The 14,833-nt window shown below is 41.0% G+C and overlaps 1 protein-coding gene across 6 annotated transcripts in view; it reads left to right on the plus strand.

Moving 5' to 3' along the window:
- GRAMD2B (GRAM domain containing 2B) overlaps positions 1-14,833 on the plus strand; it is a 67,975-nt gene that overhangs the window by 49,994 nt on the left and 3,148 nt on the right. For 3 of the 6 annotated variants that reach the window (XM_019924319.3, XM_019924322.3, XM_033853122.2), the window contains 7 exons: positions 3,584-3,679; positions 5,559-5,630; positions 5,745-5,825; positions 8,538-8,649; positions 9,304-9,426; positions 10,035-10,122; positions 11,032-11,136. In XM_019924319.3, the coding sequence (XP_019779878.1) occupies positions 3,584-3,679; positions 5,559-5,630; positions 5,745-5,825; positions 8,538-8,649; positions 9,304-9,426; positions 10,035-10,122; positions 11,032-11,136 (677 nt within the window). Of the gene's footprint in view, positions 1-3,583; positions 3,680-5,558; positions 5,631-5,744; positions 5,826-8,537; positions 8,650-9,303; positions 9,427-10,034; positions 10,127-11,031; positions 11,137-13,620; positions 13,715-14,833 lie in introns of those variants that run through there. The other 3 variants (XM_019924320.3, XM_004322240.3, XR_012330837.1) reach the window with 2 other exon arrangements.

Here is a 14,833-nt window from a genome sequence, read left to right on the forward strand (position 1 = left end):
GAGCTGTGATGTCACATCACACAGTTCAGTCAGGCCACCAGAACAAAGTGGCAGAGAAACACCTGGGGTTTGCGTGACCTCAGTGAGTTTTTGTTTGTTTGTTTGCGGTACGCGGGCCTCTCACTGTTGCGGCCTCCCCCGTCACGGAGCACAGGCTCCGGACGCGCATGCTCAGCGGCCATGGCTCACGGGCCCAGCCGCTCCGCGGCATGTGGGATCTTCCCGGACCGGGGCATGAACCCGCATCCCCTGCATCGGCAGGCGGACTCTCAACCACTGCGCCACCAGGGAAGCCCTCAGTAAGATTTTAATCATTCTGATTCGTGATTATGAATGAGCAGCTTTTATACTCTTGAAGTTGCTGATTAAAAACTCCTTTTGTTTTGACTGGTAGATATATTTTATTTAAATATTCTCCCTAAAGCCACTGGCAGTCTTATAAATAAAGACCACTTAACAAATATAATGGAAATTCTTTATTTTGGTTTTGAGTCAGCAGACTAACATCAAACATGTAATTTTTATTGTACAGAGTTATGTTTAGATAAACATAGTTTAGATTCACAGTATTATTTGAATCAGTATAATGCAAAGCAATATTGAATAGTATTGCACCATATTTCTAGATTTCTGGATTATAAGCAGTTGTTCATGAAGTGGGGAAGGGAACTGGGTATTACTGATCTCCAATTCCATGGGATAAAGACAATTCTCAGGAATAGAGAGAGCCAACACCTCTGACCAAAGCAGCAGGGGTTGAAAACAGTAGTGAACAAAGAATTAGCCTTGGGCTTCCCTGGTGGCGCAGTGGTTAAGAACCCGCCTGCCAATGCAGGGGACATGGGTTCGAGCCCTGGACCAGGAAGATCCCACATGCCGTGGAGCAACTAAGCCCGTGGGCCACAACTACTGAGCCTGAGCTCTAGAGCCCGCAAGCCACATCTGCTGAGCCCGTGTGCTGCAACTACTGAAGCCCGCATGCCTACAGCCCATGCTCTGCAACAAGAGAAGCCACGACAATGAGAAGCCCGTGCACCGCAACGAAGAGTAGCCTACACTCACCACAACTAGAGAAAGCCCACACGCAGCAACGAAGACCCAACACAGCCAAAAAATAAATAAAATAAATAATTTTAAAAAAAAATTAGCCTTTGTTAAAGGATGGGGAATTCACAAAGCCAGTAAGTGATTTCAAGCTAATGATTCTAGCAATGGTTTCAAAATCCTATCTCTACCTAAGAAAGAACTGACCAAAAAAAGCTAAAAGGAGTGACCTGGTTTTTTTAAAGACAAGGACATGTGGGATTGCTTTTGCATGTGCTGTCTCTAATCTAAGAGACAAGAGGGGGTGGGAAGATAAGAACCATGATAGTGACTTGCACATTCCTTACCCACTGAGGATGGTGTCAAGGAGATGTGGGCTTCAGCTCTGCGGCAGAATTTGCTCACTGCCAACAGGCCTTGGTCCAACATGATCCAATGTGAACTAAAAACAAGCAAGCAATCTGCTCTAGGAAGGGGAATTTTCTAAGCACCCTAAAGTGTAACTTTAATCAGAACCTTTTCCTCAGCCTGTTTGTATTTTTATTTATTTTATTTTATTTTATTTTTTTTCATTTTTCCATCCATCTGTTATATTTTTTTATTTTATTATTTTTTTTTGCGGTACGCGGGCCTCCCACTGCTGTGGCCTCTCCCGTTGTGGGGCACAGGCTCCGGACGTGCAGGCTCAGCAGCCATGGCTCATGGGCCCAGCCGCTCCACGGCATGTGGGATCTTCCCGGACCGCGGCACGAACCCGTGTCCCCTGCGTCGGCAGGCGGACTCCCAACCACTGCGCCACCAGGGAAGCCCTGTTTGTATTTTTAGATGCTAGTAAAATTAAAGGCATGTATCACATTGCATCTAGGCTCAAACAGAGAAGTGATTCATGCTTTATTTCTCAAATGTTATCTAGTTGTCACTTATACTCATGAAGCAATTGAGAGAAACTCCTTCTTAAGGGTGTTCCATGCCTTACATTCTGCAAAAATCCAAATTTATAGCCCCTTATCACTGTGTGTGTGTGTTGCTGCTGAGAAACGAAATTAGGCTCATTTTTATATCATCATCTGTCTTGGAAGATCTTACATTCTTTTCCCCAAGGTAATCCCAATTTATCACTTCTGAATTATCTCCCCAACTTAAAAAGTTTCGTGGGTAGAGTACTTTGGCAAAATAGTTTTTTTTCTTTAGTGTTTAATTTAGATTAGCCCCTCATTCTTTTTTTTTTTTTTTTAATTTATTTATTTTTGCTGTGTTGTAGCCCCTCATTCTTCATAGTCTTCCCATCAGGAACCTGGAGGGGCAGTAGAACAACTCCATCTCATAAACCTAATATGAACGCAAACGTTCTAAATTAAAATGTAAGAAAATTGAAAGCTTAGTTTTGGTCCTTCAAGCTGGCAGTACTAACATAAACCCCTCCTCTTCCCACTGACCTTGTTGATCTCTTTCAGGATATGTGAAGCATTTTTACAAAATGTATGTTCATGTGAGTGTGTGCACCTGTGGAGGGATTCAGGCCCTTTTCTTTTTACCAGGAGTGGGGGTGACTCTCTTTTCAGGGATCAAAGTGATGTGATCCATTTTCCTCTGAGATCAAACCTGGCTGAAGGGCTGTAACATAAAAATATCAGGAACATCTACTATTCTTCGCAGCATCTGGTACATTCTTGCAGTACCTTGTATGAAAAAGAACCCCTATTTTGGATCAGATTGGTTCAAATTCTATCTTTGTAACTTATTTATGACCTTGAGAAAGTTATATACCTCTCTAAACAAACATCCTTATCTCTTAGAATGTCTACATTATAGGACTGTCATATTTAAATGAAATTATCATCTGGTAAATAGGTATTGATAATGGTAGCTGCTGTAATTGTCATTGTTGTTATTCTTTATTGTTTGAGACAGAAAAGAACTTAAGGGTGATTGTATTTCACCCATCCTCTTTTTTATGAGACAGATGAGGAAATGAATGACATTTTTATTGAGTGCTAGGCATTTTCCATCTATTATCTCATTTAATCCACAGAAAATCCTGGGAAATAGGTAAGACTGTCTCTATTTTATAAGTCAGGAAACCAAGGCCAAGAAAGGATACCTTACAAGGTTGAATAAGTCATGTGGATAGTAATAGAACTGAGAATTCAGGCCCCAGACTCCCTGTTCAAAAATGGGCCTACTATATACCAGTGCTTTTCAGCCTTTTTCCCTAAGGACAGAAAAGAGGAGGGTGTGTAGAGATGAGCTCAAAGTAGATGACCACAAGCATGTAACTTCTTTAAGAGCCTGGGGATTACCTTTAAAATGGCTGTACATTTTGCATTCTATTCGCATGTCCCAGGTTTCCCACCAAACCCTTCTGTAGACTTGATGATCCAGACGACCTCCGTGACACTCTTCTAAGATTCACTTTTCTTCATGGAGGCTGGAGAGCTTGCTGCTGGTTTTATCTTTTTTTATTTTTCCTTTAACATGAAGATTTGGAGTGCTGCTCTGTGAAGCCTGAACCCATGTTAACTCAGTGATTCTGTTTCAGATCTCTATTCCGGCTTTCTCGGTAACCCTGATAAAGAAAACCAAAACTGCCCTTCTGGTGCCAAATGCCCTGATTATAGCGACAGTCACAGACAGGGTGAGTACGCAGCAGGTGCGGGCACCCTGCTTTGTCCTACTCTGGGTTTCATTGCCTTAGGGGCTTCTTGCGGAGGACCAAGACCCTGAACCATAATACCATGAATCAGGAGTTACTCTGTAAGACGAATTTTTGAAATCACAGCCTTTAGACATTTGTGTAGTGTTGTTTCCCCTGACAAGGTGATTTATTCTAATGTAATAGTTGCCAATTTTGAATTTCCTGCTGACTTCATTATACTTACTTGACCAAAGTCAAAAAAGTAAAATTCTTTCCCAACTTCCTTTTCCCTGACATCTATGAGGTCAGGTCAGGCTACAGGGATATATTTCATTTCTTTATTATTATTTAAAACGCCACCATCACCACCACCTTATTCACAGGGTGCGGCAGGGCAATATGAGGAGTCCCTGGGGCGGGGTTGACCAGCCTCCCCATAACCTCCATTGGGTGCCTCCCCAGAGCCAACCTAAAGACGTAAAACTTGGGCTTGCTATTCAAGTTCAGCTTGAGGACCAGTTCCTAGGCCCTCTTTGCCTCCAGGTTGCCTTAACTACCCCTCTTCAGTACAGAAGTTCCGGAGCTGTCATTGACTGTTGGGCTACCCCAGACATGGGCAACCTGAAATATCTGCATGGAGAGCGATGTGTGTTTCACCTTGGCGAGAGAGAGAGTAGAATGGTTTGGTTACTCATGTTTCACTTGAAATTCTTTTTTAATATTTTACCTACTATTTTTATGAAAGCATAAAAGCTACAATTCATTTCTAATCATACTGAATAACTTAAAGGGGGAAGGAGAAAGAAGGAAAGATTAAAAGAGGCTATTCTGACGAGCTAGGAAATATGTTAATATGTTTCTAGATTATTATTATTTTTTAATACGAATGGCTAACAAGCATCAGGTACTTCTTGCCAGGCGTACACAAAATGCTTTCCTTATATTTACACGTTTATTCCACACTACCATACTGTAAGGGATGGAGATTGTTAAGAAAACTGAAACTAAGAGTTTGCCCAGTGTCACCCACTTGGTAGGTAACAGAGGCAAAATTTGCAACCCGGTCTGTCTAATGCCAGAACCCGTAATGTTAACTACTTTGGAATACAGTATTTGCTCGGGAAGTGTATCGGTTTCTCTCATGGGAATGCAGGAGAGGGTAATCACAAACTTTGGAAAGGGGGTGTGAAAAGATGCTGTGGCTCAAATAGATGGAAAAAGTGTGAACTTTTTTATTTCTCTACGTGTGGTTTATGGTAAAATCATTTTTCCTTGTGTTATTTGTCTCCAAATTACTTGTCTAGCTCTGACTTCTTTCCCATAACTTATTTATAAGCATTCACCAGAAAATCTCCATATTTGTACAAGAAAGAATCTGGAAGTGGCTTGAAAAAGAATGAGCCTTTTAGAGTGGCTGGGACATTTTCAATGGAAATCTAGGTCAGAGCAGAGAAAGCAGACCCTTGGGAATTGTTAAATACCTTCTAAAAGGGGGGCGGGGAAGGGAGGGAGAGGCTTAAAAGAGGACCTGGCGAATACAACTGGCCTTTCTTTACTATCCAGGTCTTTTCCATCCATGCTTGTTTGGGGCACCTATGTCAGAGCACCGGAGATTTCATTTTGCTCTGCATTGCTATATTATTTAAGTTGGGTTTGAGAGTTCTGTTGCTATTGTGGGAGAATATATTCACTTTATTCCAGGAATGGAATAAAAACTGAACGTGTGGCTGAGTGGAATGAGAATACAGACTTGGTATAGAATATAGTCTATGGTGTTTGAAAATGAAAAAATATACAGATAAATTTTTTAACTCTGAACACTCACTTCTAGTCGAGCAGTATCTGTTAATAATTAAATAATTATTATTTTGTCTTTCAGTACATATTTGTCTCCTTACTCTCCAGAGATTCAACTTACAAACTACTGAAGTCTGTGTGTGGACACTTAGAAGTGAGTACAACCTCTCTGAGTCTCAACTGCTGTCTCTCTTCCGTATTTCTTATGGTTTTGTAGTTGATCTGGTTCTTTCATTTTGTAAAACTAATTTTGTTTCGATAATTTCAGAATACAAGTACCGGCAACAGTCCCAATCCATCTTCTCTTGAAAACAGCTTCCAGGCAGACCGCCCTTCATCTCTGCCTCTGGTGAGTTGCCTACATAACTATCTAAATGCAAAAGAAAGTGAGTAGGTCCCACAATCACACTTCTCCTTACACCATGACCAGGGTGCGGGAGGAAATTAGGACCACGGTATTGGAGGCAAAGTTGAAGAAACAGGGCATTTCTGTCCTGAAGAAGAGGGGACCATAGGAGGTCATCAACTTTTTCAGGTAATTAAAGAGTCATCCTGGAAAAGAAAAGAAACATGATAGTGCACTGTTTTAGCCAGTTACTGGTCCATGGAGGTATTCAGCAAATCTTGCTCTGTTTGTCTGTCAGCGTTGTTTTAGAGAGATTCACCAGTCTATTTAGGTAGGGCATGATTCATCCCACAAGTCGTTGAATGCCTTCTATGTTCAAGGCACCATGCTAGTGTACCCATAAGGACACCAGGAAATATCAAAACTAGTTCTTGCCTTCAAAGTCTTTACAGCTTAGTAGAGAAGCTGAGGGATACCCAGAAATAACTGTAAAAGAAGAAAGCTGTAATGCCCAAGAGGTAGAGATTCTTTGATTCCCTTAGACTTTCTGACTACAGAGTAAATCTCGAACGGGAAGTAGCTCCCCCGATTTGTACAAGATTTATACCTGTGATGGTATCATGCAAGCCCAAGAGAGTCCTAGCCGTGTTGTTCAAATGGTTGTTCCCAAATTGATAATCGTTAAACGCTTTAATACCTTTGGTGAAGCAGTATGAGCCCAGAGTTTCAACATCTACAATTTTTTTTTTTAACTTTATTTATTTTTGGCCGCGTTGGGTCTTCGTCGCTGCGCACAGGCCTTGTCTAGTTGCGGTGAGCAGGGGCTACTCTTCGTTGTGGTGCGTGGGCTCCTCATTGTGGTGGCTTCTCTTGTTGCGGAGCACGGGCTCTAGGCGCGCAGGCTTCAGTAGTTGTGGCGCATGGGCTCTGGAGCGCAGGCTCAGTAGTTGTGGTGCACGGGCTTAGTTGCTCCGTGGCATGTGGGATCTTCCCGGACCAGGGCTCGAACCCGTGTCCCCCGCATTGGCAGGTGGATTCCTAACCACTGCGCCACCAGGGAAGCCCTACAAATCTTTTTTTTTTGAGAGTTGTTAAAAAGTATAGGGATTGAAAACGTGTTCACACAAAAACTTAAACCAGAATGTTCATAGCTGCATTATACATCATAGCCAAAAAGTGGAAGCAACCCTGATAGCCATCAGCTGATAAATGGATAAATAAAATGTAATATGTCCATACAGGGAAATATTATTTGACCATAAAAATGAAGAACTACCGATACATAATACAACATGGCCGAACCTTGAACACATTATGCTTAGTGGAAGAAGGCAGACGCAAAAGGCCACATGTTGCATGATTCCATGTATATGAAATGTCCAGAACAGACAAATCCATATGGGCAGAAAATGCATTCGTGGTTGCCAAGGGACGGGATTGGGAGTGAATGCTAACGGGTATAGGGCTTCTTTCTGGGGGGAGATGGACGTATTGTGAAATAAGACAGTGGTGATGGTTGTACGACAATGTAATTATTCTAAAAACCACTACATTTGTACACTTAAACTGGTGAGTTTTATCTCAATTTTTGAAAAAAAAAATCTACCTTAAAAAATAGTGAGAAACGGTACAAAATAGAATGAAACACTTATGATTTGGAATCCCTCAAACATGGTTTCGAATCTGGGTTCCACCCAGCTGAGCTATGCCATGGGGCAAGCTCTTTAACTGCTCTGACTCAGCTTCCTCACCCAGTAAAATGCCAGGCTCCTGACGTGGCTGTGGAGATCAGGCGCAGTCATGTGTGTTTGGAGCTTTGCATACTGCCTGATCTGTAGTAGGTGTTCAATTAATTATTAAATTGAGGAGACTTGAATTTAAAAATTTTCCTTCCCCTATAAATTCTTGCATGACATTGAAATGACTATTGAAATGATCAAGAGACAGCTAGTTGAAGGTGAAAGGTTGGTAATTTGCTTACAAGATATGTCTCCTCTTCTTCACTTGGCAGCTAAATAAATTGTGAAAAGCTCGCCGAATTGTGCCTTCACCGCGACATTTTAGTGACGGATCTTGTCTCTTCATTTCCTAAGCACTTTGGGGAACAAGTGGGATACACAGTAAAAACATCCTGCTTCTTCCCCGACTCCTCACTCCTCTCTCACCCTTTTGTCATTTAGAAGTAATGTTACTGACCCTGTTTTGATTTGTTCGAGGGAAGAAAAAAGCTAAAACTTTCCTTTCGGTGTCTAATTTGCTAAAGCCATTTTCCCTTTTCTATTTCCAATACCTTTTTAAAACTATAATTTGAGAAAACCTTTCTCTGCATTTAGACCATGCATCTAGAACTTTCTAGCTACTTATTTGCCTTGTGTATGTCTGTTTTGGTCATGTTTTCTCATTACAAAATGCTAATGAGACTTCTCTAGCTTTACCCTAGAAGCTTTTCAAACAACAGCATCCCAGTTTTTTTCCTAGACATTTGTTATTTCAAACGAGTTGGCCACTGTTTGTTAACAGAATTCTAACTGCCCAAAAAAATCAGTAACCAGATACTCCGTGATCTGTTGAGGAAACCCAGTAGTATGGGGTAATCCTTCCTTCTTTTCCATTTTTTATAGGTCAGGCCTAAGTGAAAGGCCTGGAGGTTACAAAGTTCTGTCTGTTGAATAAAGGAAAATGGGCCTCTCTCTTCATTTCATTATTTCCCCTCAGGATTTCAACGACGAATTCTCAGATCTGGATGGAGTGGTACGGCAAAGAAGGCAAGACATGGAAGGATACAGCAGTTCTGGATCCCAGACTCCTGAATCTGAGAACTCTCGAGGTCTGGGAGATTTCTGTATCTTTACTGAAATTTAATTCTCCACAAAACATCCTTAGCTCAACCAAAAGCCAAAAACCACCAAAAAACAACACACCTTCTGAGCTAACAATTAGGAAGGGACTCTAAACAAAGGGTAGTTTGAAAGTTCAAGGAAAAGGAGTTGCCTATGTGGTAGTACGCATTCAACAAATGTCTCTTTGGGAATTCCCTGGCGGTCCAGTGGTTAGGGCTCCACACTCTCACTGCCGAGGACCCAGGTTCAGTCCCTGGTCGTTGATCTAAAATCCCACAAGCCACATGGTGTGACAAAAAAGAAAAAGAAAAAAGTCTCTTAAATAGACATAATATTGGAGTGGTTGAAAGGCAGAAACATGCAGTATTTTCTTACCTCTTCTTTAGTAATATTATTAATTATTATAGCTGAATCATCCCCATGAGTCAGTGGGATAAGGACAGACTGCCCTTCTATCATTTTATTTTTTATTTGCTTGAACATTGGATTTCATCCCCAAACCACTCAACCAGCTCGTAAGAAGATCCATTTATATTCTTTGGCGATTATGCATATTAAGGGATTGATTTGCTTTGTGGTTGATCCTATGTGTTTAAACGCACTGGGGAGAAAGCTTACCCAGCCCCGTTTCATCTTGGTAGATTTCCATGTGACAGAATCCCAGACAGTTCTGAATGTCTCCAAGGGAGAAGCAAAACCAACTCGGGCAGATGCCCTTGTGAACAGAGTGCCTGAAGGAAAAGCCAAGAGTCTCCCTGGGCATGGTGAGGAATGGATTATTTGGGGGGCAGGGGTGGGCATCTGCCTGTAATTTTTAAAGGGCCCTCATGTTTCACTTTATGACTGCCTTTGCTATTCCCTCCCCCTCCCTTCCTGCTGTAGGTCTTGGCATGTTAATTCATTTATTCACTCAACAAACCGTACCCAGTTCCATGCTTTACTGTGGGGCATACAAAGGTGAACAGCCTTCGTGGAAGACCTTTCATTATTCTGAATACTTTGAGGTTGTGATTCAAAAATTACCAGTAAAACTCACGTTATTTTATTATTATTTACTGATTATTATAACAACTGCTTACCAGTTGTACTGGTAGGAGATCAAGGATGGGGTCTGTATTGTTCACCAGTCACTCCATCGCAATGCTTGGCACAGAGAAGGCTCTCAGTAGATATGTATTGAATGCAACATGTGGGAAGGAATTGTAACTACTAGTTAAAATGAGAAGCAAAGGCTTTGGTTAGTATTTCCTCTGATTTTTATTACCTGGAAATAATTCTGTCTCTCAAGTACTTCTTCCCTATAGGGATACTGCTGCGCGAAGGAGATGTGTTATCATTTTTAAACAGAAGCTTTTTGTTTTCCACCCAACAGGTCAGTCAGAAACCATTGGAATCATACCCAGAGTAAAGTCTCAGAAATGTCCGACTCTCCACCATATTCTTATATTCTATGCAATTGTGTAAGTAAGTGTATTTATTATGAATGACTTAATGATTCATTTCACTACAGGAATAATGTCATCACGTTACCAAGAGCCATTGTGAATCTCAGTTGCCTCTAATATGACCCAAATCTTTTAGGGGGAAATTTTTGTCTCCTACTTCAATACCTTTTTTCTTAAACTTAGGTCACCTTTTCATATTCATCCCCTTCTTATTTAAATAAATAGTGGGAAGGAAGGAAGGAAAAACAAAATATGCCAAATCCAACAGAAGACTAAGTTCTAAGTAGATACTCTTAGTTAGGAAATGGTTTCCTGGATTATGCAGCATCTTCGTTCATGTTTATTTTTCCATCTATCCCGTGTCCTCTGGATAGAGACCAGAACAACTTGAAAATGTCATCCCCTTTATTGAAAACTTAGGCATTGACTTTTTTAAGTTCCCTCTCAGCTTCTAGCCTGTAACTAGCCTGTAGCTTCTAGCCAGTTGTTCTTCTGAAAATAACCTGACCCAGTTCTAGGCTGTTCCTCAGAACTAAGGAGGATCTGCAGTTTGGTTTCCAGATAAAGCAGAGAAGAATGTGAGTCACAAGACTGGACACTCGCTGGCCAGGGCCTTCGACAGTACCTGGTGGGAGGAATGAGCACCAGCTCGGGAATCTCCATTGGCTGGCCTTGAGCGAGACTACTGAAATGCCATTATTTGTAAATTGAGGAAATAGAGAATTTTCAATATCCTTCTAGTTCTAAAGTTTAGTGCAAGCATCAGTCTGTTGAAAAAAGACTTTTGAAGTCTCTGTAGCCAAGTTATTTTGGAAAATACCTTGCCTCAAATGTACAGTGTTGCCTCTGAGGTTACTGTTTTATGAACATCAATCAGGTCCTGGCCACTAACCTATTGGGAATTTCTCTTTTATCCCTTTCCAGTGTCTGTGCACTAATCATCTCGACCTTCTACATGAGATACAGAATTAATTCTCTGGAGGAGCGGCTGGGGTCACTAACCTCCATTGTGGACACCCATCAGACTGAGTAAGACACTTCCCTCCAGTGCTGTCTTCTGCTTGCTGTTCACATTAGTATAATGTTTGACCTGAGCTTGGCATCCTTCTTAGCAAGCATTAATTGAGGATACATTCTGTATGAGACATTTTGTTAAGTGTATATATGGAAAGAAATGACCTGACTCTTCATGTTCTTGAGTTGCTACAGTGTCGCCAGTGATAAGGCAAGAAACAAGCCTAATTTTACATTATCTTGTTCTCTTATCCTAAGACTCAGTTGTGACCTTGGCCCATTTATTAAGATAGTCAAGTTTATCTTTGTACAATGGCAATGAGTCAAAAGACATTCATAGAAAAGAAGCAATTCAAGTAACTCAGCACATTTCATCATATATAACTCTTTGTATGAACTCACTTATTTACAAAACTCTTGACCACTATAAAGATCCATGTGACTAGTAATTAGTTGAATGTGTCTGTGAAGATTTTCTACCACGTATTTTCTACCATGTATTTTTAACATGCCTAACCTAATTAAATCTATTGCCATAGTGGTCTTTCCTTTAAACCCATTTACATGAGGATTTTGACACATTCTCTAAAAAGTAAAATAAAGTATTCCATGTTTAGAGCATACTTTTACCTGAAGTTTTAAAAGTAGAGATATTTCTTTACAGAGTAAGTACTGTGTGCTAGAGATCTATTACAGTAGATCTTTTACACAGATACAGTTTCCTCTCATAGCTTCACCATAACCTTATAAGATAGCTATTATTCCCATTTTACAGATGAAGAAACTGAGACTCAGAGAAATAATTTTAACAGAATCAGGTTTCAGGTCTATATGACTACAAAAACCTAGTCACCAGTGGTTGCTTACAAGGAACAGCGGAGAAGTGAGTCAGGATATTTTCAGTGTGTATCAGAATCATCTGGATGGCTTGTTACAACAGATTGCAGGGCCCGTTCTCCAAATTTCTGGTGCTGGCCTGGGGTCTACACTTTGAGAACTATTATGCTATACAATTCTAGGGCCTTTCTTTACAGTCTTAACAGTCACCTAAAAGTCTTGTTCTATGGCTTATGCAATGCTGGTACACAGATTACTTCTGAACCATAAATATACATTTGAAACAGTAATAAGTCTAATGAATGGTTTGGGATAAATTCATACCCTGCCCTTACTCTCTCACGTGTTGTTCAAAATGTTAATAATACACTTAAAGCTAGGAGGTAGCTCTACATTATTGCAAACTATTAGTTCACTACCATATAAGGGGTTGATTTTATTAGGAAAATGTACCTCATGTCCTGTTACCATTTAATTAACGATGATGATGAGGGGGAAATTCCACTAATGGAAAGCAAATGGAATACTTATTCTACTATTTAAATAATCAATCCAGGAGGAGATGCAATTTGAAAAACAACCATTTAAAGGGAAAATCACAAAGATCACATATTATATGAGGTCAGGGAATACCCATGACGGGAAGGTCTGGATTGTCAGAATTCCGTGTGGATAAATCAGTACTCTGGGTCTCAGATACTTCGATTAGAAATCAGAAGGTTTAGATTCAGTTTCCTTTTTGGGATCTAAGATTTTGATACTATGGATCAAGGACAAAGAAAAAACTGTTTCAGAACTACTCAGTGAAAAACATCTGATTGCTTTCTTAATATTTAGATAATCATCGATAAGTTACCAAGTACCTATGTCTCAAAAATGGATCCTATAAAATAAATTAGACCAGTCAATGCCATCTAAAAACTTCACATCTAAAATTAAATTACAACCAAGAAATAGAAAGGAGATACAGACCATGGTTCTTAACCTTAACATGAAAATCTAATCACTGGTTTTAGAGCAGCTCTCTGGGAAAATGTACACACATCTCTAAATTTCCTACAGTTTTAGCTGGTATAGGACCCCAGTGGACCTCAGAGTAAGAGCCCATGCCTTTAACAGTCAAGTGGTAAATAGTGAATACATCGGTTATATTACTAGACAAGGGCAATTATGTTTGTACCGCAGGTCTCAAAGAAGGAACTGCAAAAGTCACACATCAACAGAAGTTTGACTAAAGACATTCCTAAACATTAGGAAAGTTCTAGTGTAAACGGTTGCTTCTCCTATAAACAGTACATATGTGACTGAGAAGAGCAGTAAGCCTTGCACATGCGTGCAGTTGTGGGCAGAGAGAGGGTATCGGGAGTCAGTAAAAGTAGTCTAAGAATAATTGTCTGATTTGTGTTTGGAAGCTGAGGCGCAATGTAGCCACTTAAACAGAAATAGCTTAAGAGATTTCCAGCTAAGCTTTGAAGACTTAGTCCCCTAAACATCTAGTCTGAAGTTGAGGATTACTGCAGGGCCTTTCTGATGTGAACAAGGTAAATGCACACTGTCTTCTATTATAACCTAGTTTTCTGGTCAGATAAATTTAAAATGTGTTCATTCCACTTCTTTCTTTGCCATCCCTGCCCACAGTAATTCTTCTCTGTGTTCTTACAGACAGACAGCACCATCCAGCCCGGGGTCACACGTACAGTTAAATGTGGAGGTCCTGTGCCGAGAGCTTACAGCCAACATAATGAGACTAGAAAAGGTGACAGGTCTCTTTCCTGGGTTGGGGGCGTCGCAGTAGCGCCTGTCCACTGCCACAGGGCAGGGGTTACACACGCATGGCTGTGCAACAGGCCACCTAAATGACCATACGCAGCCAGGGGATTTTCCACTGAGAAATAGGTTCCAACCCCATCTTCCTTGTTGGTTGACCTTGTGGTTTTCCCGCTTGGTTAGAAATCATTCTCTGTGCCATAGGGCCCAATGGTAAGTGTCGGCTGACACAGGGCTTGGGGAGGGGCACGGTCAGGAGTGCCCGCAACCAGCGAGGGCAGCCCCCAGCTCCACCCACGTTAGTTGTCGCCATACAGAAAATATTTGCATTCAGTCTCTCTATGATACATGCCATTGTTCCCATCTGACAAAAGAAGTCAAGTTTCAAGTGAACTTGCTCCGGGAGACACACCCAGAGAGCTGGCAGGACTGGAATGTGAACCAGGTCTGACTTCAAAGTTGTGCTTCGAAGCCCTCTGCTTTTACTGCTCCTCAGAATCCAACCTTAGGCCTGGGGGATAAGCCCACTGAGTAGGGAGGTGAACAGGAGAAGGTAGGCACCCAGAAATATCCCCAGAGTTAAACCTAGTTAACATTTCTTATTTCTCCTTTCAGCATGTCTGTCCCTGTCTCATGCTTTATTTTGACCCTTATCCTTAAAGGAAAGGTTTAGAGTGAGTTGTTCAATTCAAATTGCTGCCACAAATGCCAAGTATTTGGTGGCTTTCCACAATGGTGCAGTTATGCTCACTTGGGAAGAAACATGAAATACAAATGAGTCAAATTATGCTTGTCTTGCAATACTAAATGGTATCTAGCATTTAACCACTGAAGTATGGAGAGCGAAGGAGTCTGCATACTTCTGTTCTAAACCAAGGCATGACAGATAATTCCCACTGAATCACTGTATCGGTGGGCAAGCTTGGAAATTTTCTTTTAAATCCACAATTAAGCTAGAGAAGGTATGGGATAGCAAAGAGAACTGTTTTCCCTTCTAAAATGTCAGTTGCTAAGAATTGAAGATAAAATTTTTTGGATGAAATGCTTAGAAATGTTTGGCTTCCGTGCTGACCTAGAGAACGGGATGGTAATTTTCTCTCTCGTTCAC

The sequence above is a fragment of the Tursiops truncatus genome, chromosome 3 (assembly GCF_011762595.2).
Source record: "Tursiops truncatus isolate mTurTru1 chromosome 3, mTurTru1.mat.Y, whole genome shotgun sequence".
Classification (NCBI taxonomy): domain Eukaryota; kingdom Metazoa; phylum Chordata; class Mammalia; order Artiodactyla; family Delphinidae; genus Tursiops; species Tursiops truncatus.